This window comes from Mus musculus, chromosome 15 (assembly GCF_000001635.26).
Source record: "Mus musculus strain C57BL/6J chromosome 15, GRCm38.p6 C57BL/6J".
Lineage (NCBI taxonomy): Eukaryota > Metazoa > Chordata > Mammalia > Rodentia > Muridae > Mus > Mus musculus.
This window is the reverse complement of record NC_000081.6, coordinates 33,590,489-33,617,848: the sequence shown is the minus strand read 5'-3', so window position 1 is coordinate 33,617,848 and position 27,360 is coordinate 33,590,489. Positions and strand designations below refer to the sequence as shown.

At 39.0% G+C, this 27,360-nt stretch overlaps 1 protein-coding gene and 1 long non-coding RNA gene across 3 annotated transcripts in view; one reads left to right on the top strand and one right to left on the bottom strand.

Annotated features, from left to right (window-relative positions):
• 4930592A05Rik (RIKEN cDNA 4930592A05 gene) overlaps positions 1-23,968 on the top strand; it is a 59,556-nt gene extending 35,588 nt beyond the window's left edge. The window contains exon 6 of the long non-coding RNA NR_045070.1: positions 23,596-23,968. This is a non-coding gene — a long non-coding RNA (RIKEN cDNA 4930592A05 gene). The remainder of the gene's footprint in view (positions 1-23,595) is intronic.
• Positions 23,297-27,360, bottom strand: part of Cpq (carboxypeptidase Q) — a 511,424-nt gene continuing 507,360 nt past the window's right edge. For both annotated transcript variants that reach the window (NM_018755.2, NM_176073.4), the window contains one exon: positions 23,297-23,755. In NM_018755.2, the coding sequence (NP_061225.2) occupies positions 23,592-23,755 (164 nt within the window). In that variant the 3' untranslated portion in view covers positions 23,297-23,591. The remainder of the gene's footprint in view (positions 23,756-27,360) is intronic.

Below are 27,360 nucleotides of genomic sequence, written 5' to 3'. Positions count from 1 at the left end.
GTGGCTAATCATTGTGTCAGGAAATAAGTTACTTTCAACTGCATGGAGAAGCCTCATTATTTTATTCCCATGGGCCATAGAAATATCATTGTTTCTCCTCATTTTCCTGAAGTTTGTTTAAATGTGTTTCTGTCACTTTACCCACAGAAGCCTTATTAAAAGATCACAATGACAGAGAAGACCCATAAGCCTCAGCTTCTATGTTCATTTCCTCATATGGCAATTTTCAGAAGTTCTGTAAGAGTCACCCTCATGTGCTGGTAGCTCAGTAAAAACACAGGCTTGGCTGTAGCTCAGTTGGTAGAGTGATTTCTCAGAGAAATCACTACACTGCCCTGGGTTATTATTGAATGAGTGTAGTGTTAAAAACAGTTCCTATGGCTAAGATAAAACAGGCTAGAGCGTATACACCTGTAGTCCCAGTACTTGGGAGGATAAAGCAGGCAAATCAGCAGTTCAAGGTCAGACTTGGACACACAATGTGTTTGAGGAATACAATATGTGAAATTTTGCTTCAAAAATTATTGAAGGGAATAAGGAAATAGCTCAACTGGTAACATACTTGATGTACAAATATGGGCACCAGAATTTACATCCCTTGCATCTACATACAAATCCAGGCATGGTTTCATGAGCCTATAATCCCAGCACCAGGGAGATAGAAACTGGAGGGTCTTTGGAGCTTGCTGGCTATCCAAGGTCCAATGAAAGATCGTATCTCAATAAATAAGGTGAAGAGTAATGAAGGAAGACACCAATGGACCTCTGGCCTCCTCATGCATGTGCATGCACAATTCTTTATATATGTGCATGTGTGTGAACACACACATGAACATGCATACAAGTATCTAGCATATACATAGAACAAAAATGTTTAAAAAATGTACAAATATTCTCCCTGCATCCCACCTAATTTCCATTGACACAACTGGTAAGGTCATAGCGTCAGCACACACATCATTGCACAGAACGTTCTGGGGTGATGACAGTGAAACATGTGTATCTTACTTCGTGAACTTTAACCAGGTTGGGAAATGAACCAGTCCCTGTTCTTCATCATTTCCTATAGCAATAAGTTCTGTTTACCACTTCCCAACAGAACGCTGATAACAGTTTAGAAAAATTTGCCAACTTACCTTGTATATCAAATGAATAATTATTACAGGGTTACACTTCTGAGAAGGGGATACTTAGAAGTCAATGTGCAAGTGTTTCTGGACAGATGGACAAATGGCTTCTGTTGACCTGTGGAAATCAGAGAATAGTCAACTAACTGGTTTATGCCACCTCTGTGCTTTGAAGGGTTTCAGAGAAAACTGCTACTAGTAGTCCAGCCACCACATAGCAACACGAAGATGAAGGACACCGGAAGCTTATCTGAGCAACTCATTGTGTTTGTGAAGTTAGCAATGTTTCAGGAGGCATTTCTTAGAGGTCTGAGACATTGTGCTTTTGATCATGTCAGTTTGCCATGCGACTTCTGATCACATGTCTGTCCTGCTCTGTGCTAGGTTCCAGGTACCTTCCAATATTATGTGTGAAGGAAGGGGAGACTAGGTACTTTCTGAGGGGAGCCATCAGCTTCTGGAGGGTCATTGATGACATCCTCAAGATGTTTATTGCTTACTACTGTGGCAAAAACTTCTGCCTGAAGCTCAGTGTTCACATCACCCAGCAGTAGCATTGCATCATCAGAGGAATAAAAAAGTGCAGTCACCCCTCCAGAGACCTGTGCAGTGTTTCCTGGGGTGGTCAGTACAGAGCTGGAACTCCAGTGTGCTGATGCTGCCAGCACTACATTCAGGAAGACAGATGGGGAGAAGAGCATCCTTGCTTGCCAATGTCCTTCAAAGAGCTTTGTGCACATTTCTCATGTTATTTCTGGTTACAAGTATTAACTAGAATGTGATCACATTAACTGATGTGTTTATACAAAGATAAAGAGAGAGGGAATATGTTCTACTGAGGGTATGGTGAGGTATGGGAATGGGGTGCCTCGGCAGGCCCATGGCAAGGCATCTCTTACCCCCACTCCCTGGAAAGACTGGCCACACGACAGTATAGTATAGAATAACATTTATTCAGGACATGGGGAGGGAAGTTAAGAGGGTAGTAGAGGCAGAGAAAGGCAGAAAAAGGGAAAGAGTAGAGAAGTAGAGGCCATCCATGAACACATGGAGAGAGGGGGAAGGGAATGGGAAACAGTGGGAGGAAGGGAACAACCCAAGAGGGCAAGATAGAATCAAGAGTGATAGAGGAGGGTGCAAGCAGCCCCTTTTATTGTGGGTCAGGCCTAGGGGTGAAGCATACGTGACTATTGTCAGGTAACTGCAGGGTGGAGTTTAGAAAGAATGCTAACATTAATGTTATTAACAAAGTTGGGTAGAAGAATATACTCTTTTACTCTAGGTAAAAATGTAAGACCTCTATTCCTATAACAAGGGGCAGAAGTGTAAAAGCCCTATATAACTCTTTCTGTCTAATACCCACCATGACTCAGTTCAAATCTCCTTTCAGAGAACACCTCTGTCCAGGTTGTCAATAGTAATCCTTTCCCACGCTCCATCTGTAACATAATCTGTTTAGTCTGATTTTTCTTTCTACAGAACATAGACCCTAGGGTGCTTTTGCCCTTTCTTTTTTGCACTGTTTGCTATACCCTGAGGCTTAACAGTGTCTAACACACAATGGGGACCTACTGACTGTAAATGAGGAAACCAAAATGTCATTGTGACTAAGTATAAGGGCTCTGAGGCATACAGTCTTGCATCCACTCCTAGTTAAAAATATCTTGGTCGTGTGACTTACTCTATTTCTGTTTTGACTTCATTATGTATGTATGTATATATATATACATATATATATAAGGCAGGGTAGTAGAAGGAAGTGGGGAGCACATATGACCAGAATACATTGTATACATTTAAGAAAATCACACACACACACACACACACACACACACACACACACACACACACAGTGGAGAACATTGTAAGGAATAGCATGAATTCAGGAATCACATATACAAAGGGCAGGATGAGACATACTGAAGAATGGAAAACAAACAACAGTGAAACAGTGGAGTCTGAGTGAGGCAGAACTGAGAGTGGATAGGTCTCCCACGTGCTATTGTCTCTCCAGCAAGAACACACGTGTGAGAAACTGGATCCTTCTGCAGCAACTTTGTTACACCAGTTTCAACATGAAGAGGAAGACCCCAAGCACCAAAAAGGCGCTGCTTATATACACCTTAGTGTGGCATGTCCACACCTGATTGACTGCTCTCCCAGAGCCTCATCACCACGCCCCGGGATGGGCCGTGACTTGGCACGAAAACACTCTCGCACATGCGCACATTGCTTGTTTACCAATTAGGCCATGCAGGCACAGTGGAAACCGCTTCCCACAGATAGACTACCAGGGTGGGAACATGCATGGTCTTCTATACTGTGAACACCCGCAATCCGGAATACATTACAGGGCACTAGCCCAGACAGGTTTGCAATGCATACTTACCCTGGCCTCAATGGGAAGATGTAGTAAGCGGAGAACAGCTCATGTGAATGGAAGCTCTGTTGTATGTGCTCTTTTTATTTCATTTTTTTAAACAGTGACTGGACAGAGCAACCTTTCATATGCACACTTTCAAGTTCCACCTTTCTGCTGCTGTCTGGAGGCTCTGGGCAGGGAGAGCTGAGTCCTAGGCCAAGTCTGGCTCCTTCCTTTCTATGAGGGAAACTTTAAAGTATGCTTAAACAATTTTAAGTTATCAAGGAAAAAAACTGTTAAACCATGGATGTTTTAGAACATTGCTTTGCCAAATTTATATTTACAATTATTGAAAGTCAGGACAATATTAAAAATAGTTGATTTTAAGGCTGGGGTTTTAGTTTACTTGGTAGAGTGCCCCCTGAGTATGCATGAGGGCTTTTTCAATTCCCAGCAGTGTATAAAAAATAGTTGATTTTAATAATTGTTTTTCAAGCCTGGATAGAGTATTGATGGGCTGGAAATATTTGATTTAATAGTAAAGACATATACAATTTGGAACTCATTGTTTATATTTTCCATAGGATCTATTTTTCTTATTTTCATTTCAACAGTTATGAATTGTTTTTCATATAATTTATATTCTATTGGCAATAATGCTCTAAAGGATTTATATTTAAATACTCCACATCTGAATATATTTAATGAATCAGGCATTAAAGCAAGTATAAAATATTTTGTGTATGTTTTCTGACAGGTTATCTGTTGAGTATTTTATGTATATTTGGAGAGTGCCTCACATTGTTGTCTAAGAATGGCCTAAAACTTACTATATAGTCTTGGACTTGCAGCAATCCTCCTGCTTCAGCCTTTGAATGCTCCATGGACCACTTTGTCCAGCTTTTCAGAATAGTTATATTACTTTTAAAATATTCAAAATTAATCAATAGATCCAGATTATTCAGTCAAAATACAGAAATTAAAACATCTAAATTGGAAAGGAAGAGTTAAAATAGCTTTCATTTTTGTATAATATATATTAAAATTTCTAAGGACTAATAAATAAATTTAGTACATTTTTCAGAATACAGAATAGCACACAAAATCTTTTGCTTTTCCACACACTAACAATAAAAAATAAAATTGAAGGAAAAATTATAATATAATAGTTTCAAGGAGGAATACATTTAATGAAAGAAGTAAAAGGCTCGAGCCTCAGCAGCAGTGGTCGCCATCTGGGTTCCGGGACTCCGCGGGACCTAGGAAATTAGTCTGAACAGGTTAGAGGGTGCGCCAGAGAACCGGACAGCTTCTGGGACGGGCGGAAGCACAGAGCCGCTGAGGCAGCAGCCTGGGCGGGCCGCAGACAACCTGCCACCATCCGGACCAGAGGACAGGTGTCCGCCTGGCTTGGGAGGCGGCCTCAGCCTCAGCAGCAGCGGTCGCCATCTTGGTTCCGGGACTCAGCAGAACTTAGGAAATTAGTCTGAACAGGTTAGAGGGTGCGCCAGAGAACCGGACAGCTTCTGGGACGGGCAGAAGCACAGAGCCGCTGAGGCAGCAGCCTGGGCGGGCCGCAGACAACCGGCCACCATCCGGACCAGAGGACAGGTGTCCACCTGGCTCGGGAGACGGCCTCAGCCTCAGGAGCAGCGGTCACCATCTTGGTTCCAGGACTCCCTGGAACTTAGGATTTTAGTCTGCACAGGTGAGAGTCTGCACCACAGAAGCTGACAGCTTCTGGGAACTGCCAAAGCAACACAGCTTCTGAGAGAGGCCCTGTTTTGGGCCTTCTTCTTCGACAAGGAGGAGGTCCAAAAACAAGATATCTGCGCACCTTCCCTGTAAGAGAGCTTGCCAGCAGAGAGTGCTCTGAGCACTGAAACTCAGAGGAGAGAATCTGTCTCCCAGGTCTGCTGAGAGACGGTAACAGAATCACCAGAAGAACAATATCTAAACAGAGTCAACTATAACTACTAACTCCAGAGATTACCAGATGGCGAAAGGTAAACGTAGGAATCCTACTAACAGGAACCAAGACCACTCACCATCATCAGAACCCAGCACTCCCACTTCGCCCAGTCCAGGGCACCCCAACACACCCGAAAACCTAGACCTAGATTTAAAAGCATATCTCATGATGATGGTAGAGGACATCAAGAAGGACTTTAATAAATCACTTAAAGAAATACAGGAGAACACTGCTAAAGAGTTACAAGTCCTTAGAGAAAAACAGGAAAACACAATCAAACAGGTAGAAGTCCTTACAGAAAAAGAGGAAAAAACATACAAACAGGTGATGGAAATGAACAAAACCATACTAGACCTAAAAAGGGATGTAGAAACAATAAAGAAAACTCAAAGTGAGGCAACACTGGAGATAGAAACCCTAGGAAAGAAATCTGGAACCATAGATTTGAGCATCAGCAACAGAATACAAGAGATGGAAGAGAGAATCTCAGGTGCAGAAGATTCCATAGAGAACATCGGCACAACAATCAAAGAAAATGGAAAATGCAAAAAGATCCTAACTCAAAATATCCAGGAAATCCAGGACACAATGAGAAGACCAAACCTACGGATAATAGGAGTGGATGAGAATGAAGATTTTCAACTCAAAGGTCCAGCAAACATCTTCAACAAAATTATTGAAGAAAACTTCCCAAATATAAAGAAAGAGATACCTATGAACATACAAGAAGCCTACAGAACTCCAAATAGACTGGACCAGAAAAGAAATTCCTCCCGACACATAATAATCAGAACAACAAATGCACTAAATAAAGATAGAATACTAAAAGCAGTAAGGGAAAAAGGTCAAGTAACATACAAAGGCAAGCCTATCAGAATTACACCAGATTTTTCACCAGAGACTATGAAAGCCAGAAGAGCCTGGACAGATGTTATACAGAAACTAAGAGAACACAAATTCCAGCCCAGGCTACTATACCCAGCCAAACTCTCAATTACCATAGATGGAGAAACCAAAGTATTCCACGACAAAACCAAATTCTCACATTATCTCTCCACGAATCCAGCCCTTCAAAGGTTAATAACAGAAAAAAACCAATACAAGAACGGGAACAATGCCCTAGAAAAAACAAGAAGGTAATCCCTCAACAAACCTAAAAGAAGACAGCCACAAGAACAGAATGCCAACTTTAACAACAAAAATAACAGGAAGCAACAATTACTTTTCCTTAATATCTCTTAACATCAATGGTCTCAACTCCCCAATAAAAAGACATAGACTAACAAACTGGCTACACAAACAAGACCCAACATTTTGCTGTTTACAGGAGACACATCTCAGAGAAAAAGATAGACACTACCTCAGAATAAAAGGCTGGAAAACAATTTTCCAAGCAAATGGTAAGAAGAAACAAGCTGGAGTAGCCATCCTAATATCTGATAAGATTGACTTCCAACCCAAAGTCATCAAAAAAGACAAGGAGGGGCACTTTGTTCTCATCAAAGGTAAAATCCTCCAAGAGGAACTCTCAATTCTGAATATCTATGCGCCAAATACAAGGGCAGCCACATTCATTAAAGAAACTTTAGTAAAGCTCAAAGCACACATTGCACCTCACACAATAATAGTGGGAGACTTCAACACACCACTTTCACCAATGGACAGATCATGGAAACAGAAACTAAACAGGGACACACTGAAACTAACAGAAGTGATGAAACAAATGGATCTGACAGATATCTACAGAACATTTTATCCTAAAACAAAAGGATATACCTTCTTCTCAGCACCTCATGGTACCTTCTCCAAAATTGACCACATAATAGGTCACAAAACAGGCCTCAACATATTCAAAAATATGGAAATTGTCCCATGTATCCTATCAGATCACCATGCACTAAGGCTGATCTTCAATAACAAAAAAAAATAACAGAAAGCCAACACTCACGTGGAAACTGAACAACACTCTTCTCAATGATACCTTGGTCAAGGAAGGAATAAAGAAAGAAATTAAAGACTTTTTAGAGTTTAATGAAAATGAAGTCACAACGTACCCAAACCTTTGGGACACAATGAAAGCATTTCTAAGAGGGAAACTCATAGCTCTGAGTGCCTCCATGAAGAAACGGGAGAGAGCACATACTAGCAGCTTGACAACACATCTAAAAGCCCTAGAAAAAAAGGAAGCAAATTCACCCAAGAGGAGTAGACGGCAGGAAATAATCAAACTCAGGGGTGAAATCAACCAAGTGGAAACAAGAAGAACTATTCAAAGAATTAACCAAACGAGGAGTTGGTTCTTTGAGAAAATCAACAAGATAGATAAACCCTTAGCTAGACTCACTAGAGGGCACAGAGACAAAATCCTAATTAACAAAATCAGAACTGAAAAGGGAGACATAACAACAGATCCTGAAGAAATCCAAAACACCATCAGATCCTTCTACAAAAGGCTATACTCAACAAAACTGGAAAACCTGGACGAAATGGACAAATTTCTGGACAGATACCAGGTACCAAAGTTGAATCAGGATCAAGTTGACCTTCTAAACAGTCCCATATCCCCTAAAGAAATAGAAGCAGTTATAAATAGTCTCCCAGCCAAAAAAAGCCCAGGACCAGACGGGTTTAGTGCAGAGTTCTATCAGACCTTCAAAGAAGATCTAATTCCAGTTCTGCACAAACTTTTTCACAAGATAGAAGTAGAAAGTACTCTACCCAACTCATTTTATGAAGCCACTATTACTCTGATACCTAAACCACAGAAAGATCCAACAAAGATAGAGAACTTCAGACCAATTTCTCTTATGAATATCGATGCAAAAATCCTCAATAAAATTCTCGCTAACCGAATCCAAGAACACATTAAAGCAATCATCCATCCTGACCAAGTAGGTTTTATTCCAGGAATGCAGGGATGGTTTAATATACGAAAATCCATCAATGTAATCCACTATATAAACAAACTCAAAGACAAAAACCACATGATCATCTCGTTGGATGCAGAAAAAGCATTTGACAAGATCCAACACCCATTCATGATAAAAGTTCTGGAAAGATCAGGAATTCAAGGCCCATACCTAAACATGATAAAAGCAATCTACAGCAAACCAGTAGCCAACATCAAAGTAAATGGAGAGAAGCTGGAAGCAATCCCACTAAAATCAGGGACTAGACAAGGCTGCCCACTTTCTCCCTACCTTTTCAACATAGTACTTGAAGTATTAGCCAGAGCAATTCGACAACAAAAGGAGATCAAGGGGATACAAATTGGAAAGGAGGAAGTGAAAATATCACTTTTTGCAGATGATATGATAGTATATATAAGTGACCCTAAAAATTCCACCAGAGAACTCCTAAACCTGATAAACAGCTTCGGTGAAGTAGCTGGATATAAAATTAACTCAAACAAGTCAATGGCCTTTCTCTACACAAAGAATAAACAGGCTGAGAAAGAAATTAGGGAAACAACACCCGTCTCAATAGTCACAAATAATATAAAATATCTCGGCGTGACTCTAACTAAGGAAGTGAAAGATCTGTATGATAAAAACTTCAAGTCTCTGAAGAAAGAAATTAAAGAAGATCTCAGAAGATGGAAAGATCTCCCATGCTCATGGATTGGCAGGATCAATATTGTAAAAATGGCTATCTTGCCAAAAGCAATCTACAGATTCAATGCAATCCCCATCAAAATTCCAACTCAATTCTTCAACGAATTAGAAGGAGCAATTTGCAAATTCATCTGGAATAACAAAAAACCTAGGATAGCAAAAACTCTTCTCAAGGATAAAAGAACCTCTGGTGGAATCACCATGCCTGACCTAAAGCTTTACTACAGAGCAATTGTGGTAAAAACTGCATGGTACTGGTATAGAGACAGACAAGTAGACCAATGGAATAGAATTGAAGACCCAGAAATGAACCCACACACCTATGGTCACTTGATCTTCGACAAAGGAGCTAAAACCATCCAGTGGAAGAAAGACAGCATTTTCAACAAATGGTGCTGGCACAACTGGTTGTTATCATGTAGAAGAATGCGAATCGATCCATACTTATCTCCTTGTACTAAGGTCAAATCTAAATGGATCAAAGAACTTCACATAAAACCAGAGACACTGAAACTTATAGAGGAGAAAGTGGGGAAAAGCCTTGAAGATATGGGCACAGGGGAAAAATTCCTGAACAGAACAGCAATGGCTTGTGCTGTAAGATCGAGAATTGACAAATGGGACCTAATGAAACTCCAAAGTTTCTGCAAGGCAAAAGACACCGTCAATAAGACAAAGAGACCACCAACAGATTGGGAAAGGATCTTTACCTATCCTAAATCAGATAGGGGACTAATATCCAACATATATAAAGAACTCAAGAAGGTGGACTTCAGAAAATCAAACAACCCCATTAAAAAATGGGGCTCAGAACTGAACAAAGAATTCTCACCTGAGGAATACCGAATGGCAGAGAAGCACCTGAAAAAATGTTCAACATCCTTAATCATCAGGGAAATGCAAATCAAAACAACCTTGAGATTCCACCTCACACCAGTCAGAATGTCTAAGATCAAAAATTCAGGTGACAGCAGATGCTGGCGAGGATGTGGAGAAAGAGGAACACTCCTCCATTGTTGGTGGGATTGCAGGCTTGTACAACCACTCTGGAAATCCGTCTGGCGGTTCCTCAGAAAATTGGACATAGTACTACCGGAGGATCCAGCAATACCTCTCCTGGGCATATATCCAGAAGATGCCCCAACTGGTAAGAAGGACACATGCTCCACTATGTTTATAGCAGCCTTATTTATAATAGCCAGAAGCTGGAAAGAACCCAGATGCCCCTCAACAGAGGAATGGATACAGAAAATGTGGTACATCTACACAATGGAGTACTACTCAGCTATTAAAAAGAATGAATTTATGAAATTCCTAGCCAAATGGATGGACCTGGAGGGCATCATCCTGAGTGAGGTAACACATTCACAAAGGAACTCACACAATATGTACTCACTGATCAGTGGATATTAGCCCAAAACCTAGGATACCCAAGATATAAGATACAATTTCCTAAACACATGAAACTCAAGAAAAATGAAGACTGAAGTGTGGACACTATGCCCCTCCTTAGAAGTGGGAACAAAACACCCTTGGAAGGAGTTACAGAGACAAAGTTTGGAGCCGAGATGAAAGGATGGACCATGTAGAGACTGCCTTATCCAGGGATCCACCCCATAATCAGCATCCAAACGCTGACACCATTGCATACACTAGCAAGATTTTATCGAAAGGACCCAGATGTAGCTGTCTCTTGTGAGACTATGCCGGGGCCTAGCAAACACAGAAGTGGATGCCCACAGTCAGCTAATGGATAGATTACAGGGCTCCCAATGGAGGAGCTAGAGAAAGTACCCAAGGAGCTAAAGGGATCTGCAACGCTATAGGTGGATCAACATTATGAACTAACCAGTACCCCGGAGCTCTTGACTCTAGCTGCATATGTATCAAAAGATGGCCTAGTCGGCCATCACTGGAAAGAGAGGCCCATTGGACACACAAACTTTATATGCCCTAGAACAGGGGAACGCCAGGGCCAAAAAGGGGGAGTGGGCGGGTAGGGGAGTGGGGGTGGGTGGGTATGGGGGACTTTTGTTATAGCATTGGAAATGTAAATGAGCTAAATACCTAATAAAAAATGGAAAGAAAAAAAAAAAGAAGTAAAAGGCTCTGAAATCATTGAACATTTCTGAAAAAAATTAAAGAAGAAATAAATAGTGGAAAGTCATCCATGGTTCATGAAAAAATTAGTCCTTTAAAGATGCCAGTGCTGCCTAAAGAGATCTACAGAGTCAGTGCAGTCCTGATTAAAATAACAACAGATCCTTTAAATTTCATATGAAATTTTAGGAAACCAATAATCAAACTATCCTGAAAAAAGAACAAAATTGTGTACTTATTTCAAATCTAATCTATTTAAAAATTTATGTGTTATTTATTTATTTTATTTTTTTATATGTGTATAGTTGTTTGCTTTCATGTATATGTGTGTATAATATGCCTGGTGCCTGAGTAGGTCGGAAATAGAGGTGGGATACCCTGGGATTGGAGTTACAGATGGTTGTGTGATGCCATGTAGGTGCTAGGAAACTGAACCCAGCTGGGTCTGCTATAAGAACAGCCAGTGCTCTTAACTGCAGAACCATCTTCCCATTGCCCAGACCTTATTTTAAACCTACAGTAACAGAAACAATAAATTCTGGGCATTAAAATCAGAAATCCTGACAAATGAGAAGCTCCCAAATAAAGCCATGCATATATGGTCAAACAATTTTTGACAATTGAGGAAAATAAAGTCTTTTAAAATATACAGTGTTGGGAGACCTGGATATCTCCATGAAAAATAATGAAGTCAGACCCTTAAAATGGTTGGAAATACACTTTAACTATGTATAAGAATTACTGAGTTAATATCTAAACAGAACAACTACAACTCTTAGAGGATGAGTCTAAGTCAAGGAATGGATAATGATTTCTTGGTATGATACCAAAGGTACAAGAAACAAAAGACAATGATAAATTGGGCCACATCAGAATAGACATACTTGCTTCAGAAAAACAGCCAACAGATTGAGAAGGCAAACAAAGTGGTAAGTAAAAATTCACAAATCAGATCTTTGGTGTAGGAGTGATATCTAGAGTATGTAATGAAGTACAACCTAACAATCTGAGTTTTAGAAAATGGGCAAAGGACTTTATATGGCATTTTTTCAAAGAAGATACACAAATGTGCAATATGAACATAAAGACATGATCACTTGTTACTAGTAATTGCAATGGTTACTAGCAATTGCAGTGGTTTTCATCCCTTTGGGGGTTGTATCTCAGAATATCCTGCATATCAGATACTTACATGATCTATAACAGTGGCAAAAATTACAGTTATAAAGTAAGAACAAAATAACTTTATGCTTGGGTTCACCACAACATGAGGAACTATATTAAAGCTTTAGGAAGTTTGAGAATAGACCTTCAGGTATCAGGGAAATGAGAATAAAAACCATAGTAAAATATGGTGTCTCACAATCATCTGTTCTCACACCCATTAGAATATCTGCTATGGAAGAGAAATACAACAGGGACAGGATAGATGGCCCTAAGTACCCATAAAGGCACCACTCATAGCATACCAGCATGCATCTGTAACCCAGCAAGTAGGAAGTGGGTATGTGGATGATTGCTGATGGTGGTTGGCCCATCTGCCTTGCTAAATAGATGAGTTCCAGGTTCAGGTAAAGACACTGTCTCAAAAAATGAGATGGAGACCTATTAAAACAGACATCCATTGTTGACCTCTGGCTTCCATCTATGCATATACACTTGTGCTTCCATATGTAATTGCTTATGCACCCAAACAAATATAGTTATATTGAACAGATAATAACAAGTGTTGGTTATGTAGGATTGAAGCATCTACACTTTGGTCTTCCTTCTTCTTAAGTTCCAAATGATTTGTGGGTTGTATTGTGGGCATTCTGAGCTTTTGGGCTAATATTCACTTATCAGTGAGTACATACCATGTGTGTTCTTTTGTGACTGGGTTACCTCACTCAGGATGCTATTTTTGTAGTCCCATCCATTTGCCTCTTTTGATCTTTTTTACCCCTCTCCTATATTGGATTTTTTTCTCCTTTCTTTTCTCTCTTCTCTTCTCTTCTCTTCTCTTCTCTTCTCTTCTCTTCTCTTCTCTTCTCTTCTCTTCTCTTCTCTTCTCTTCTCTTCTCTTCTCTTCTCTCCTCTCCTCTCCTCTCCTCTCCTCTCCTCTCCTCTCCTCTCCTCTCCTCTCCTCTCCTCTCCTCTCCTCTCCTCTCCTCTCCTCTCCTCTCCTCTCCTCTCCTCTCCTCTTCTCTTCTCTTCTCTTCTCTTCTCTTCTCTTCTCCTTTCGTCACAGCTACAAACTTTATCTCTGCAACTCTTTCCATGGGTGTTTTGTTCCCAATTCTAAGAAGGGGCAGAGTGTCCACACTTTGGTCTTCATTCTTCTTGAGTTTCATGCGTTTAACAAATTGTATCTTATATCTTGGGTATCCTAAGTTTTTGGGCTAATATCCACTTATCAGTGAGTACATATTGTGTGAGTTCCTTTGTGATTGTGTTACCTCACTCAGGATGATGCCCTCCAGGTCCATCCAATTGCCTAGGAATTTCATAAATTCATTCCTTTTAATAGCTGAGTAGTACTCCATTGTGTAGATGTACCACATTTTCTGTATCCATTCCTCTGTTGAGAGGCATCTGAGTTCTTTCCAGCTTCTGGCTATTATAAATAAGGCTGCTATGAACAAAGTGGAGCATGTGTCCTTCTTACCGGTTGGAACATATTCTGGATATATGCCCAGGAGAGGTATTGCTGGATCCTCTGGTAGTATTGTGTCCAATTTTCTGAGGAACCGCCAAACTGATTTCCAGAGTGGTTGTACAAGCCTGCAATCCCACCAACAATGGAGGAGTGTTCCTCTTTCTCCACATCCTCGCCAGCATCTGCTGTCACCTGAATTTTTGATCTTAGCCATTCTGACTGGTGTGAGGTAGAATCTCAGGGTTGTTTTGAGTTGCATTTCCCTGATGATTAAGGATGTTGAACAGTTTTTCAGGTGTTTCTCTGCCATTCGGTATTCCTCAGGTGAGAATTCTTTGTCAGTTATGAGTCCCATTTTTTAATGGGGTTATTTGATTTTCTGGGGTCCACCTTCTTGTGTTCTTTATATATATTGGATATTAGTCCCCTATCTGATTTAGGATAGGTAAAGATCCTTTCCCAATCTGTTGGTGGTCTTCTTGTCTTATTGATGGTGTCTTTTGCCTTGCAGAAGCTTTGGAACTTTATGAGGTTCCATTTATCGATTCTCGATCTTACAGCACAAGCCATTGCTGTTCTATTCAGGAATTTTTTCCCCTGTACCCATATCTTCGAGGCTTTTCCCTACTTTCTCCTCTATAAGTTTCAGTGTCTCTGGTTTTATGTGAAGTTCCTTGATCCACTTACATTTGACCTTAGTACAAGGAGATAGGAATGGATCAATTCGCAATAACCGCCAGTTGAGCCAGCACCATTTGTTGAAAATGCTGTCTTTTTTCCACTGGATGGTTTTTGCTCCCTTGTCAAAGATCAAGTGACCATAGGTGTGTGGGTTCATCTCAGGGTCTTCAATTCTGTTCCATTGGTCTACTTGTCTGTCGTTATACCAGTACCATGCAGTTTTTATCACAATTGTTCTGTAGTACAGCTTTAGGTCAGGCATGGTGATTCCACCAGAGGTTCTTTTATCCTTGAGAAGAGTTTTTGCTATCCTAGGTTTTTTGTTGTTCCAGATGAATTTGCAGATTGCCCTTTCTAATTCGTTGAAGAATTGAGTTAGAATTTTGATGGGGATTGCATTGATGCTTTTGGCAAGATAGCCATTTTTACAATGTTGATCCTGCCAATCCATGAGCATGGGAGATCTTTCCATCTTCTGAGATCTTCTTTAATTTCTTTCTTCAGAGACTTGAAGTTCTTGTCATACAGATCTTTCACTTCCTTAGTTAGAGTCATGCCAAGGTATTGTTTGTGACTATTGAGAAGGGTGTTGTTTCCCTAATTTCTTTCTCAGCCTGTTTATCCTTTGTGTACAGAAAGGCCATTGACTTGCTTGAGTTAATTTTATATCCAGCTACTTCATTGAAGCTGTTTCCTTTCTCTGTTTTAAGATAGGGTCTGACTCTTTAGCCTAATCAAGACTAGATTTTAACTCAAGGTGTTCCTCCTGCTAAGCCTTCTGAATTCTGGGATTAGAACTCTTCTAGAATTACTTCTGATTTTTTTTTTGGATATTTTCTTTATTTACATTTCATTTGTTATCACCTTTCCTGGCTCCCCCCAGAAAACCTCCTATCCCATCACATCCCCTGCTTCTATGAGGGCACTCCCCATTTGCCCACTCCTGTCTTCTTGTCCTGGCATTCCCCTACACTGTGACATCAAACACCCTCAGGACCAAGGGCCTCTCCTCCCACTGATGTTTAACAAGGCCATCGTCTGCCATATATGTGGCCAGAGCCATGGGTTCCTGCATGTGTATTCTTTGGTTGGTGATAGAGTCCCCAGGAGCTCTGGCGGTCTGGTCTGTTGACACTGTTGCTCCCTCTGTGGGGCTGCAAACCCCCTCACCTCCTTCAGTTCTTTCTATAACACCTCCATTAGGAATCCCTGTGCTCAGTCCAATGGTTGGCTGCAATCATCAGCATCTGTATTTGTCAGGCTCTGGCAGAGCCTCTCAAGAGACAGCCATATCAGGATTCCATCAGCAAGAACTTCCTGGCATCCACACCTAGTGATCCATCTGCAGACACCAAACTCCCATACTACTACTGATGCCAAGAAGTACTTGCTGTTATGAGCTTGGTATGGTTGTTCCCTAAGAGGTTCTATCAGCACCTAACCAATACAGATGCAGATACTCACCAACCATTGGACTGAGCCCAGGGATTCCAATGGAAGGGCTAGGGGAAGGACCGAAGGAACTGAAGGGGATTGCAACCCTATAAGAAGAACAATATCAACTAACTGGACCACCCAGAGCTCCCAGGGACTAAACCACCAACCATGGAGGGAGTCATGGCATATGTAGCAGAGGATGGCCTTATCTGACATCAATGGGAGGGGAAGCCCTTGGTCCTGTGGAGGCTTGATGCCCCAGTTTAGGGGAATGCTAGAATGGATGAGTGGGTGGAGAAGCATCCTCAAAGAGGTAAAGGGGAGTTGGGGGGGAAAGGTGGGATGGGATGGCAGGTTTGTGGAGGGGTAACCATGAAGAGGGATATCATTTGAAACGTAAATGAATAAAATGATTAAATAAAAAGTAAGTTTGTTTATATACTCTCATGGTTCAATAAAATATTAATAAACATGTTAGACATATTTTTAAAAAGCTCTAAACCCCACAAGTGTTGGTTAGGTTGAATATAGAAATTAAAATACTCATATATAGTGGGGATGTAAAATGGCATAGCCACTATGAAAACCAGGGTGTGGTAGAAAAGGAGATGAAGCTTAGAGGACTGGCTGTGGCATGGAAGAGCTACGGTTATGTCTTGCTCTTACACACACAGTCTGAGATTTTAATTTTGGTAGAATATTATCAATGTATCCAATCTAAATAATGTGCTTTCTTATTAACCAACTTGTAGTTATCCTGAATCTCTGAAATTATAGCACATTTTTAAAATACCTGGGTATAATAAAAATGTTAAAATAGAATCATCATATGATTCATTAATTCTATTTCTGGGTTATATTCATCCCTAGGAGTTGAAATTAGTCTCAAAAGGATAGTTGAACAGTCATGATTACAGTGGCCAGAAGGTACCTATCAACTGAAGAATGGATGAGACATACGTATATGAAATGTACAATTTTGTCTTTAAAAGAAGGAAACTCTTAACACACGCCATCTGTAGATGCGTTAGACTTTTCAATGGTGTGGCAAAATGCCTAATTGAACAGCTTGGGGAGTATAAAAATTATTTTGTTCCAGGGCTTCAGTTTGTGGTTGCCTCATCTCCTGTGTTTGGATGCAACCTCATGGTGGTAGAAGCATGATGGTGTACACTATCTTCCCCTTCATGTATAAATCATAGGAATGAATGAATCTTGAGAATATTATGAAATAAGTCAGGTACTCTGTGATTCCATCTATAACAAGATAATAAAGAGCAGTCAGCTTCACAGGGAACAAAAGTGGAATGATGGTTGGTAGAGGTTGTAGGGAGTGCCATGGAGATCCATTTAGAGAGGAAAGGTATTCAGGAGACAGAGATAGTGATGGCTGAACAATTCATTCCACTAAAACTGTACAGTTAAAAATGGCTAAGATGATAGATTTTATATGTATTTTAAGTTACTTTTATTAAATTCAAAGTGATTTATAACTAACTTAGTCAATTACAATTAATATAGTTAATTGTAATTAATATCAATTTTTAAAATAAAGACTTAAGTAAAGTAAACATTTTCCATTTAAATTTTAAAACATTTGTTAAGAAATTAAGTTTCTAAAATAAAGCTGTTTATATTTCTGCTATGACAGGCGAACTATCTAGTAATATCAATAATGGAAATCACATTTCAAGAATATTATGTTGAGGCTAATACTCAAATTTATAAAGAATACAAGTTATTTAATATTGTAAATATTAAATTATGCAAAATACCACATTGTGCAGTGCTGCAAATATTGTGCTAATTTATTAATATCTCCAGAGGCTGAAGGGAACATGAAGAGCATAAGGAAAATAGAAGATGCTCAGTGTTGCTGGGAAACAATAGTTCTGTTAGACAAGGATCTATGGCTTTCATGCTCTCTGAAAGGAACGCTTTGGTAAGGCCTGTCTTCTCTTGAGTACAGATCTTCCAGCTCTGAAGCACTGTCAGTACCATTCACACAGCATTCCTGCCATCTCATTTTAAAGACATTACCTGAAGTCACCCTTTTCTTTGTTTTCTTCTTTGAGCCTAACTGGTGTTAGCCTAGAAGAGGATACCCAATCAGAATTACACTGTGATAGCTTTTGGTGAAGGATGGAAGCACCCAGGCAATCTCCAGTGTGTGTGTGTGTGTGTGTGTGTGTGTGTGTGTGTGTATGATATATGTCCAAGGGACCACAGTGGGGCATCTCAACACTCAGTGAAGATGTGGTGGTTTTCAAATGCTACTTTCTGTTCTTTGTGGTAGGAAAGAGATTGTAAATTGCATTCTTTTTTTTTTTTTTTTCCGATAAAGACTAGGAAGGCCACCAGCTACAAAATCTATTTGTATAAGAATGCTATTTGAATTTAATTTTATAGGTTTCAATCATATTTTATCAATTCTGTCACTTGAAGTAGTTATTTATGAGGTATATACCTAGGTTTTCCAATTTCTAAAATGGGTATTAATATCGGATCTGCCTCATTGCATTGAGTAAGGATTAACTGAAAGAATGCTAGTTGGTTCTTTGCATGGTTGACTAAGAGTGGGTATTAGAAATGCTTTGTATGGTAAGAGAGAGGCTCAGAGGTAAGTTTAGCTTGGAAATTCTTTGGGATATACTAACTGGTACTTTGAATTAAGGAAAAAAATTAAAGCAAAGTTCGGCTTCATTGTGAAGGTCTAAAACCTAGCTAAGTGTTCTTTAAATATGAAAAATATGACAAGGCTTTCTGAAGGACATCACACTTGCAGGTAATCTTGTAGGTACTGTAATAGATCTGGAATAGCCACCATAATATTAGTAATTAATAATACTGAAGAATATCTGGCTCTCCTCAAGAATTCTAGGACTCTTTGGATGTGTGGCAAGCATATGAGTATTCATTTGTCAAGTTTTAAGAGTCCTGGGAGACTCTAAAATCCAGGGGAATGGTTTTATCTGAGGTAAGTAGTCAATTGATTGGAAGATTTGATTTGATGAGATTTGAGTTCCTCTGTCTCATTTTATGTAGAAACTTCATTAACCTCCTCCTACCCTTGCTTTGGCTAACTATGAAGCATTTCAGAGAGAGGGGAAAATGAAAACAAAATTTAAAAGTAATTTTTTTTTCTGTTCCTAAAACAGTATTGGGATTTTCAGATTAACAGAGACTTGAAAAGAAAGCACATATTAATTTCTATACCACAAATATCCTTCATTTCAAGTGGCAATTAGTGATAACATTTCAGTCTCAAGTTGTGATGAAATTTTCACGCTTATCATCACACAGCTGTAAATTGATTATTGAGCACAGATCAAGAATATGTATATTTCATGAAACAGATATAGATATCAAGATGTGTTTGATATTTACTCACAGTAAATAGGATCTCAAATAGCATCTCAAATTATCATGAAAGGAACACCAGAAGCAAACAGGGCTGTGCAGTAATGTGACATACAATGGAGATACAGTGGAGTTTCAAAACCTTGTTGGTGTCATTAGTTTTGAAAAGGAAGGTGGAGCACTCAAGGGAACTTCACCAATCAGCCAGAACCCTCAAAATCCCTGTCAGTTTTTTTTATTATTTACTGTATTTATATAATTTCTAATCGTCCTGCTCCCCTCCAACTCCTTCTGTTTTCTCTCCACTCCATTAAAATTCATGACCTCTTTTTCAATTACTATTACACACATATACACATAAAACATAACCTACTAAGTCCATTTAGTGGGGCTTGCATGCTATGTGTTTAAGGCTGACTTATTGGGATTAAATAACCTATCAGGAGGTTCATCTTCCCAGAAGACTGACTTTCCCTCTCTTAGCAGCCAATGATTCCGTATAGTTCTCCATCTGGAGATGCGGTCTTGTGAGATTTCTCCCATCTAGGTTGGCAAATGAACTAGTATAGTGAGAATTCTGGAATTTTGTTTCTTTAAAAACATACAGAAATATTATAAGAATATATTTTTGTTTTAATCCCAGGTGTGGGAATACGGAGCTGATTCACAGCAGCTGACTATTGTTTGCCTCGTGCTCTGGCAGGGGCATGATTTTGCCAGCTTCAGATAGTTTCTGCCAGCTGTGATTGTATGTTATTTGGAATTCTGGGAACTTCTCAGAGAGTATATAAACGCTAGGGCTCAAAGAGTGGGGGTTGTTGGTGAGTTGTTGGTTGCTGTTTGGCTGTTGTTGATCATGGTTTGTTAAGTAGTCCTGTGAAAAGAAGAAAGAATCAAAAATAGATATCCTGAGTATGAAGATCAAATTTTCCCCAAGGTACTCAACACCCTTAATCTGGAGGAAGTAGTCTAACAATAACATTGCTCCCTTTCCTTTCTATCAATTTTTCTGTAGCTAACACTGGCTACAAACTGGTATCATTATGAAGGTCTTGTTTAGCCAACTATATTGTTTAGATTTCATAAATGGAGCTTCCCTGTCATGTATAGAAGACATTAGTTCACAGCAAAAATCTATCTTAATAATATCAAGGGCATCAGCAATCAACCTGATTTACCTTGAATCTGTTTTTGTTTGTTTGTTTGTTTGCTTGCTTTGTTTTTTTTTCTACATAGCATTTACCCTTTTCATATTATATAATGTTTAATTGCATTTCTCTTCCCAGTTCACACTCAAGTCTACTCATGCAAATGAATCAAAAAAGCAGCTTGACCCTAAAGTCACATTGAAGAAACTGAATGGCAGGCTGCCACTCAAATGATAGGCCCTCTCCTGAGTACAAGAAGAGCTCTTTTTGATTCAATTTAAGGGGGGAAAAAAGAGAATTTCACTTTAAACTTCCTATTCCTATGGCTACCCAACTGTACATGCTGGGCTCTAAGGCTGTCTCATTGATAGATTTTAGCAGTTAGCATGTATATGCATACCATTCTGAGAAGAATACCATGAAGGTCCTTTTCTTTATTTCCAACTGCCACTCTCCTCCTCACTCTGAGTAGGGATACTGACATAGACATTCTCCAGCTTTCTCGTCAGTCTGTACTCATTCAAACTGTCCAGACCATCTCTTCTAGATACTTTACTCAGGTAGGGAGTGAGTGACAGAAAGAGGAGTCAAAAGGAGAAAAGGCACCAGGAGTGGAGGAGGAATTTTTCTCATGACAAAGAAGGCCCCAGGAGGTACAGGACTGAGAAGGGAGACAAGCAAATAAACACAGCAAGTGCAGAAGGCCTGTAGTCTTGTCTGCAGCTCCATCTGGGAACCTATCAGGCTTACACTGTCTAGGCATGGGCCTTTTGCACTAGATGTCTGCACTCACAGCTTTGGTATTTGATCTCTCAGGCCAGAAAGAGCACAGGGCCACTGGCCTGGAGATTGTCTCCTCACTTCTGGGGCACTGTATAGTGCTCATACTCTAGGCTCTTAGGGAAAGTCTGATAGTGGTAAACTGGCTCAGATTACACTAAGAACATTCTATTTTTGTCTTGTTTTTGAAAAGTATTTTTAGAATGCGCAGGATTTTTAAGTGGAAAATTGTATCTCTGCACATGGCAGATACTGTCCCACTGTTACCTGACTTTGTTGACTTTGGGATGTTAACTGCACATCTGACTGTTGTCCATCTATAATGAGCCATCCTTCTTATTCTTTCATATTTTTATTTACTCTTTCTTAGATTTGTTGGTTTATTGATTCCATGTATTGATATATTGCAATCAATATTTGTTAATATTTTTTTGGTAAATCTTTTTTCACATTTATTTTGGTCTGAGTCCCTGAGCAAACATGCAAGACGGACTCGATAAGCATCTTTTACCTTCTCAACATCTTACTCATGTGTTCTATGGCCTTTCCTTTCTGTGATACATTTTTATGAATGCCTTGCAATTATTTTAATTCAAAAATTCTTTTAGTAGTTTCTTTGTTTTGTTTTGTTTTTGTTTTCAAGGTAGAGTTTCTCTGTTTCCTGGCTATCCTGGAACTCTGTAGACCAAGCTGGCCTCCAACGCAGAAATCCACCTGCCTCTGCCTCCCAAGTGCTGGGATTAAAGGCTTGCACCACCACTGCCCAGCCCTTTTAGTAGTTTCTTAATTTGTCAGCTTTATATTTCAAGAATTTTTCTTTGATTCTTTTAAAAAATGCATTCTAATAATAATTTTTGCTTTTAATTTTTAAACTTTCACATCTTTAAACACAATAGGCTTAAAGGTGTAAAAACTGCAGCTTGAAATAGTCAATGACCAGAGGAAGCTGTTGGTTAATTTTGTCATCTCTTTGGCTTGTTCTTGCTCAGACTAGAGCAAGAACCCAGCACCTGCGAGTTCACAGTTTTATAAGTTTACAATAAGCTTACCCCTCAGCACCTGCACAGTTGTGACAAGCTCCTCTAGATCTCCTAGGGTTGTCGTAAGGTCATCATTGTTTTGAAGTGTTGTTTTTCAGGGTCTTAGTGGCAATGGGATCCCTTAGTATTTCTAATGGAATAGGTTACTGGATTTGTTTATAGTCTGCTGATTACTTAAGGTCTATAAAACATAGTTTTTAAAATGTTTACATTCTTCAGAATTTCTACAGAAATATTCTTGGTATTTCTTTTTGTGCATATCATTATTGTATCATGTTTTAGTCAACTCATTCATGTTTTTAAGAAATTATTATTAAATTCTCAACATATTAGTATACCTATGATTAATATGTTAAACTCTCTTGTTTTATCTCTTGACAATAAGGTACTTTTGTTGTTTTGTGTTTGATGAGTTTTTGTTGTGTTGTTGCTTTGTTTTTCTTTTCCCTTTTTGCTTTTATGAAGCCCAGGCTGGCCTTGAACTCTTGATACTCCTACCACAGACTTTTATTTGTTGGAATTACAGGTATGCACCACATCATACCAGGCTCTTTTGTGTAATTCTTGTGATTACTTGAATATTAGACATTGTATAATGAAGTATTGTATAATGTACCATTGTCTATAGAGTGGGTAAGAATTGATTTTTTTTTAATCTGTGGAATTTTGTGAATATTATTTGATTTATCTAGATTTCAACTCTGAAAAGTAGCTGTAAAAAATGCCTCTGAGAAACTGAAATATATAAAACATACATATTAAATGGCAATATCATTACTTAGTGATAGTTTCCTGCGCCCAGCTTTAAAAGATCTGAATATATATATATATGTATATACATATATACACATATATATGTATATATATAGTGTCGATTTTTTTCTAAATGTAAATTTGGTTTTACCAATTTGAAAATTCCATAAAATGTATAACATAAAATATACAAACTAGATTGTCAAATCTCTTCACATATCCACTTAAAATATTAAGATTATATAATTTTCTCCTCTTTTTCCATAATATAAACCACAAATTGGTCTCATTACATTTAATTTAATGTTTTTAAATGAAAATGAAAAATCAGAAGCATTTCAAATATTTATTGCTTATTTTAAAACTGGAAACAACATTTTCAAGGTGGTGCAGTAGGGATCATGATTTATTCTAGAAACAGATAAGAAAGTATTAAGGAAAGATGATTAACAGAAGGTATAAAGAAAACTATGCCCTGTGGATTAAATGTATAACACTCTTTTGTGACGATGGATGTTGTAAAGATTCAGAGTTGGGATTCCCAACTACAGAGAACAAGGTCCTCTCTTCTTGTTCTCCTTAGGACCTGGGCAGCATTTCATCCATGTCTGCAACAACATAAGCGACAACAGCCCATACAGCAGCAGCAACATTCATCTGCTTTGGATCCATGACAGTCATGGTGTCTCCGTGGGAATGATGGAAAAAGAAATACTTGTACAAGTCATCACGCAGACTGGCTCCTGTGGAGAAGAGGGAGAATTCTGAATGTGCTATTTGACAAGCATGACTGAATAGCTGTTTAGAAACCACTGGCTCAGTTTTTGACCATGTATAGACCTCATCCCAGCTCCTATCTGGCCCATCATCATTCCTCACCTAATCTCTATAGAGCCCCCGTGCTTTAGCCCACCCAAGAGCTGCAAACTAATAACCACGCCTCCTTTATCTACTTTTAATCTGGTCAAATCTGTCCTATCTCTTCATCACTGAGGGAGAGAAAATGCTCTTCAGTTTTCATCATCCAAAACCTTATTCTGCAGTAGGGGAAGATGCTTGTGAGTTATAACAACAAAGTTAGAATGGCATGAATGAATGGCAGGTCTTTATGCTGTGTGCTGTCCTTGCTGTCACCATCCTCATGACCACCATCATTTGTTATAACCGTCTTTGCACATTTTCCACAAAACTGTAAGCTGCCCAGAGTCAGATCCTCTGTTTTGATACCCACTGTGCTGCTAATGTCAATGATATAGCACCAAATACAAGTTGGAAATATATTTACTTAATGAATGAATGGGAGCTAAGTTTATGAGTGAGACATGTAGGGTCATTGTAGGAAAAGATGGGACTTGCAACAAGGCAACTTGAATAATTTACTGAAGAGACGACTTATACAGAATTATTAGTGTTAAATAAACCAATAAAGGATAGATAAAACAAGCCAGGAGCAGGCACAGTGGAAAGTCATTGTCAGCCTTAGGCTTATAAGAGGAGGAGGGATGGGATAGGAAGGAATTAAAAGTGCGTGTTAGGAAAAAATGAGAGGGGCTATGGTTGTTTAGAAGCCTGGGTCTCAGTCTCTAGCTGATGCCTCCCAAAAATTTTCTGGGTCCCCATGAAACAAATTCAACAAGAGATCAGAAGGCAATGGGGTTTATTAGCATAGCCCATAATAGTTCATCCTCAGAGAGTGATTGTAGGTTACAAAAAGATAAGAGAAATGGAGAGGTGGAAAAGGATGTCCAACATGAGTCCTGAAGATGTCAATAGAGATCATTGGTTACAGGTATTTCAGGTACATAGAATATGTGCACATTTTAATTTGAGCGACATGAGATACACTGGGTCAATAATTGACAGATGAAATGAGAAACTGATAATGGTGAGTCCTGAAAATGTCATGGTGTACTCCATAATTGTACAGCCTTAGCAGCTGTTGGCTGGGACATTAGGGCAGCTGTGGCTTCATCTCAGGGAGACCAGGAATGGGTAGGTAACTCCAGAGATGAAAAGGTAAGAATGCAGCTGGAGTAGTCTGGTAGCAGTCTTTCAACATCTGGAATTCTCATGGAAGAATGTTAATGAAAATAACCACCCTTTCCTGTGCAAAGGGCAGGGTGCATTTAAAAAAAAAAAAAAAAAAAAAAAGGAGTTTCCTTACACCACAAGCCCATGGCATACCCAGGAAAGTCAAGTGTGCACGTTTTCTCTAGTGGTACTGTGTCTTCATAAAACTGTGACATTTTAGAATTGTTTGGTAGGGAGCACACACTTCCTAGATTCCAGATAGAACCAAGTGAATGTCGAAGTCACACACAGATACACACACACAGAGGACAGAGTCAAGAAGTTCATAGAATGGAGTGGATGGAGGATGGATGAGGATACAGAGAGGGGTGTTTAATCCCAGCAGAGTATGATCAATTGGGGCTGGTTTGATTACATACAGGCCATCTTAAGAATACTGCAAGTTAGCTGATAGAAGAGGGACTCAAATTCCCTATTGGAAAAACAAAGGCAAGACATATTGTGATGTCCTTTACAGGTTTCCAAAATTACCTCTGTGTCTCGGATTTAAGGAATCTGGCTGCCAAATGAGTGATGTCTGGGTGCCTTCCTTTAGAGCCTGTGACTTAAGGAAGGTCACATTTCCTTCTATATCATCTAGGTTCCCATGACATTATGCAAAATAAAAACAACCAAGAAATTTGCTTATCACCACCAAGGAGCTATTAAAAAGCCCATTGACAGCCCTGGAGCTTTGTCTCTGTAATTCTACTCAGGCACTTTATCATTGACAGCTATTGATCTAAAGGACCAGCACTGAGGGAGCTCCTGCATTTCAATTTCAGAGAAATGTGGGGGAATGCTAGCTATTCCTAGGGAGAATTGCATGGTATCTTTTGACAGGTGTATGAACTCTGAACAGCGAACTATCAAATGGTCTTTAGAAATGGAAAGCTGCTAAGAGGAGTTTGCTCTAAGGAGAAGTAGTCTCCCCTGGAAACAAACTACAGAATTCTGAGAACTTTAACTGTTGGAGAGTATTTTCAAGAGAGATTTAGGATGTAAAGATGTCAGCTAAAAAGAAGGGATATATAGCTGAGGTAACAGAGGGAGGTAGGCCTAGGTTCTAACTTAAACTCTTCTGCTTGACTTTTAAAGTCGACTGCTAGGTCATTTCACTTCAGTTTCAATCATAAAATCAGGATTATGGTAGCCAACATTCAAGATGCTGCTGAGGATTAATAGGCTCTCAATTCAGTCTTTTTTTATGTCTGTTCTATACCCATAGAAGCTCCAACATACCCATAGCATCAATTAAGGGCTCCTTGGAGGATTTAAAATCCTAATTTAATCAATCAAAATTCTGATGATTATTCAAAATGATGGCATAGTTGGACCATGAAATCTGTTTTATGTAACATCGTCTTGACCCTGATTTAAATGTTTTTTTTCTCTTCCTCTTTCCCCTTTCCTGTTTTCCACACCTCTGAGTCTTTCTTGCAAACACTCATATCACAAAAAGTACTTTCCAGCTATGAGCATAGGTAAAACCTCCTCTATGACTATCAAATGAGATACTCATTCTACTAAATTCTGCTCACAGTGTATTGCAATCTTCACAGGGACAGAGTGGTAATGTTCATGGTGTGTGTGCAGAACAAGAACAAATACTTTTTTTTCTAAAGATATAGGTGGGTAAAACCACAGAATTTCCACATAGCACCTGCTTGTCATCCCTCTCACATATGTAATCAATAGGTTTTCATGGAAAAAATTAAGAAATTTATGTTTTGAGAGCTTTTGGAAAGGTAGTCAAGCTCTGAATTTCAAATTCAAGTCTTATTTTATCAAATACATGGCTGTTGTGCTGTGTGAAGGCTGCATACAGGCGACCAGCTGTGGAAAATCCATTTCTTCTTTGTAAGCAGACCTCAAACAGTCTGGAGCCCATGATTTAATTGCAATGGAATGTATTACGGGCTTTCCCCCAATCATAATAATTATGCAGTTAGAGAAGAATGTTGTGTTCTTAATATATTCCCTACAAGGAAAGAGTCCCCTTAGCATCCATAAAGTGCTAAAAATACACTTAAAATTTAATTAAAATTATTTTCTCAGCTACATTAACATGTGAAAAAACTTTATGAAAACAATTAGAAAGTCAATTAATAGAATTTTCAGGCATTTAATATCTCTTTTCAAGGAGGTACTTTAATCCCTATTAAATCTTATGGAAAATTACAATCAGAAGTAGTTAATGAATAGCTTCCTAACTCATAGCTTCTCAGAAGGGAAAACAAATCATAGGGGATGAAAAATAAAAAAATAAAACAAAATA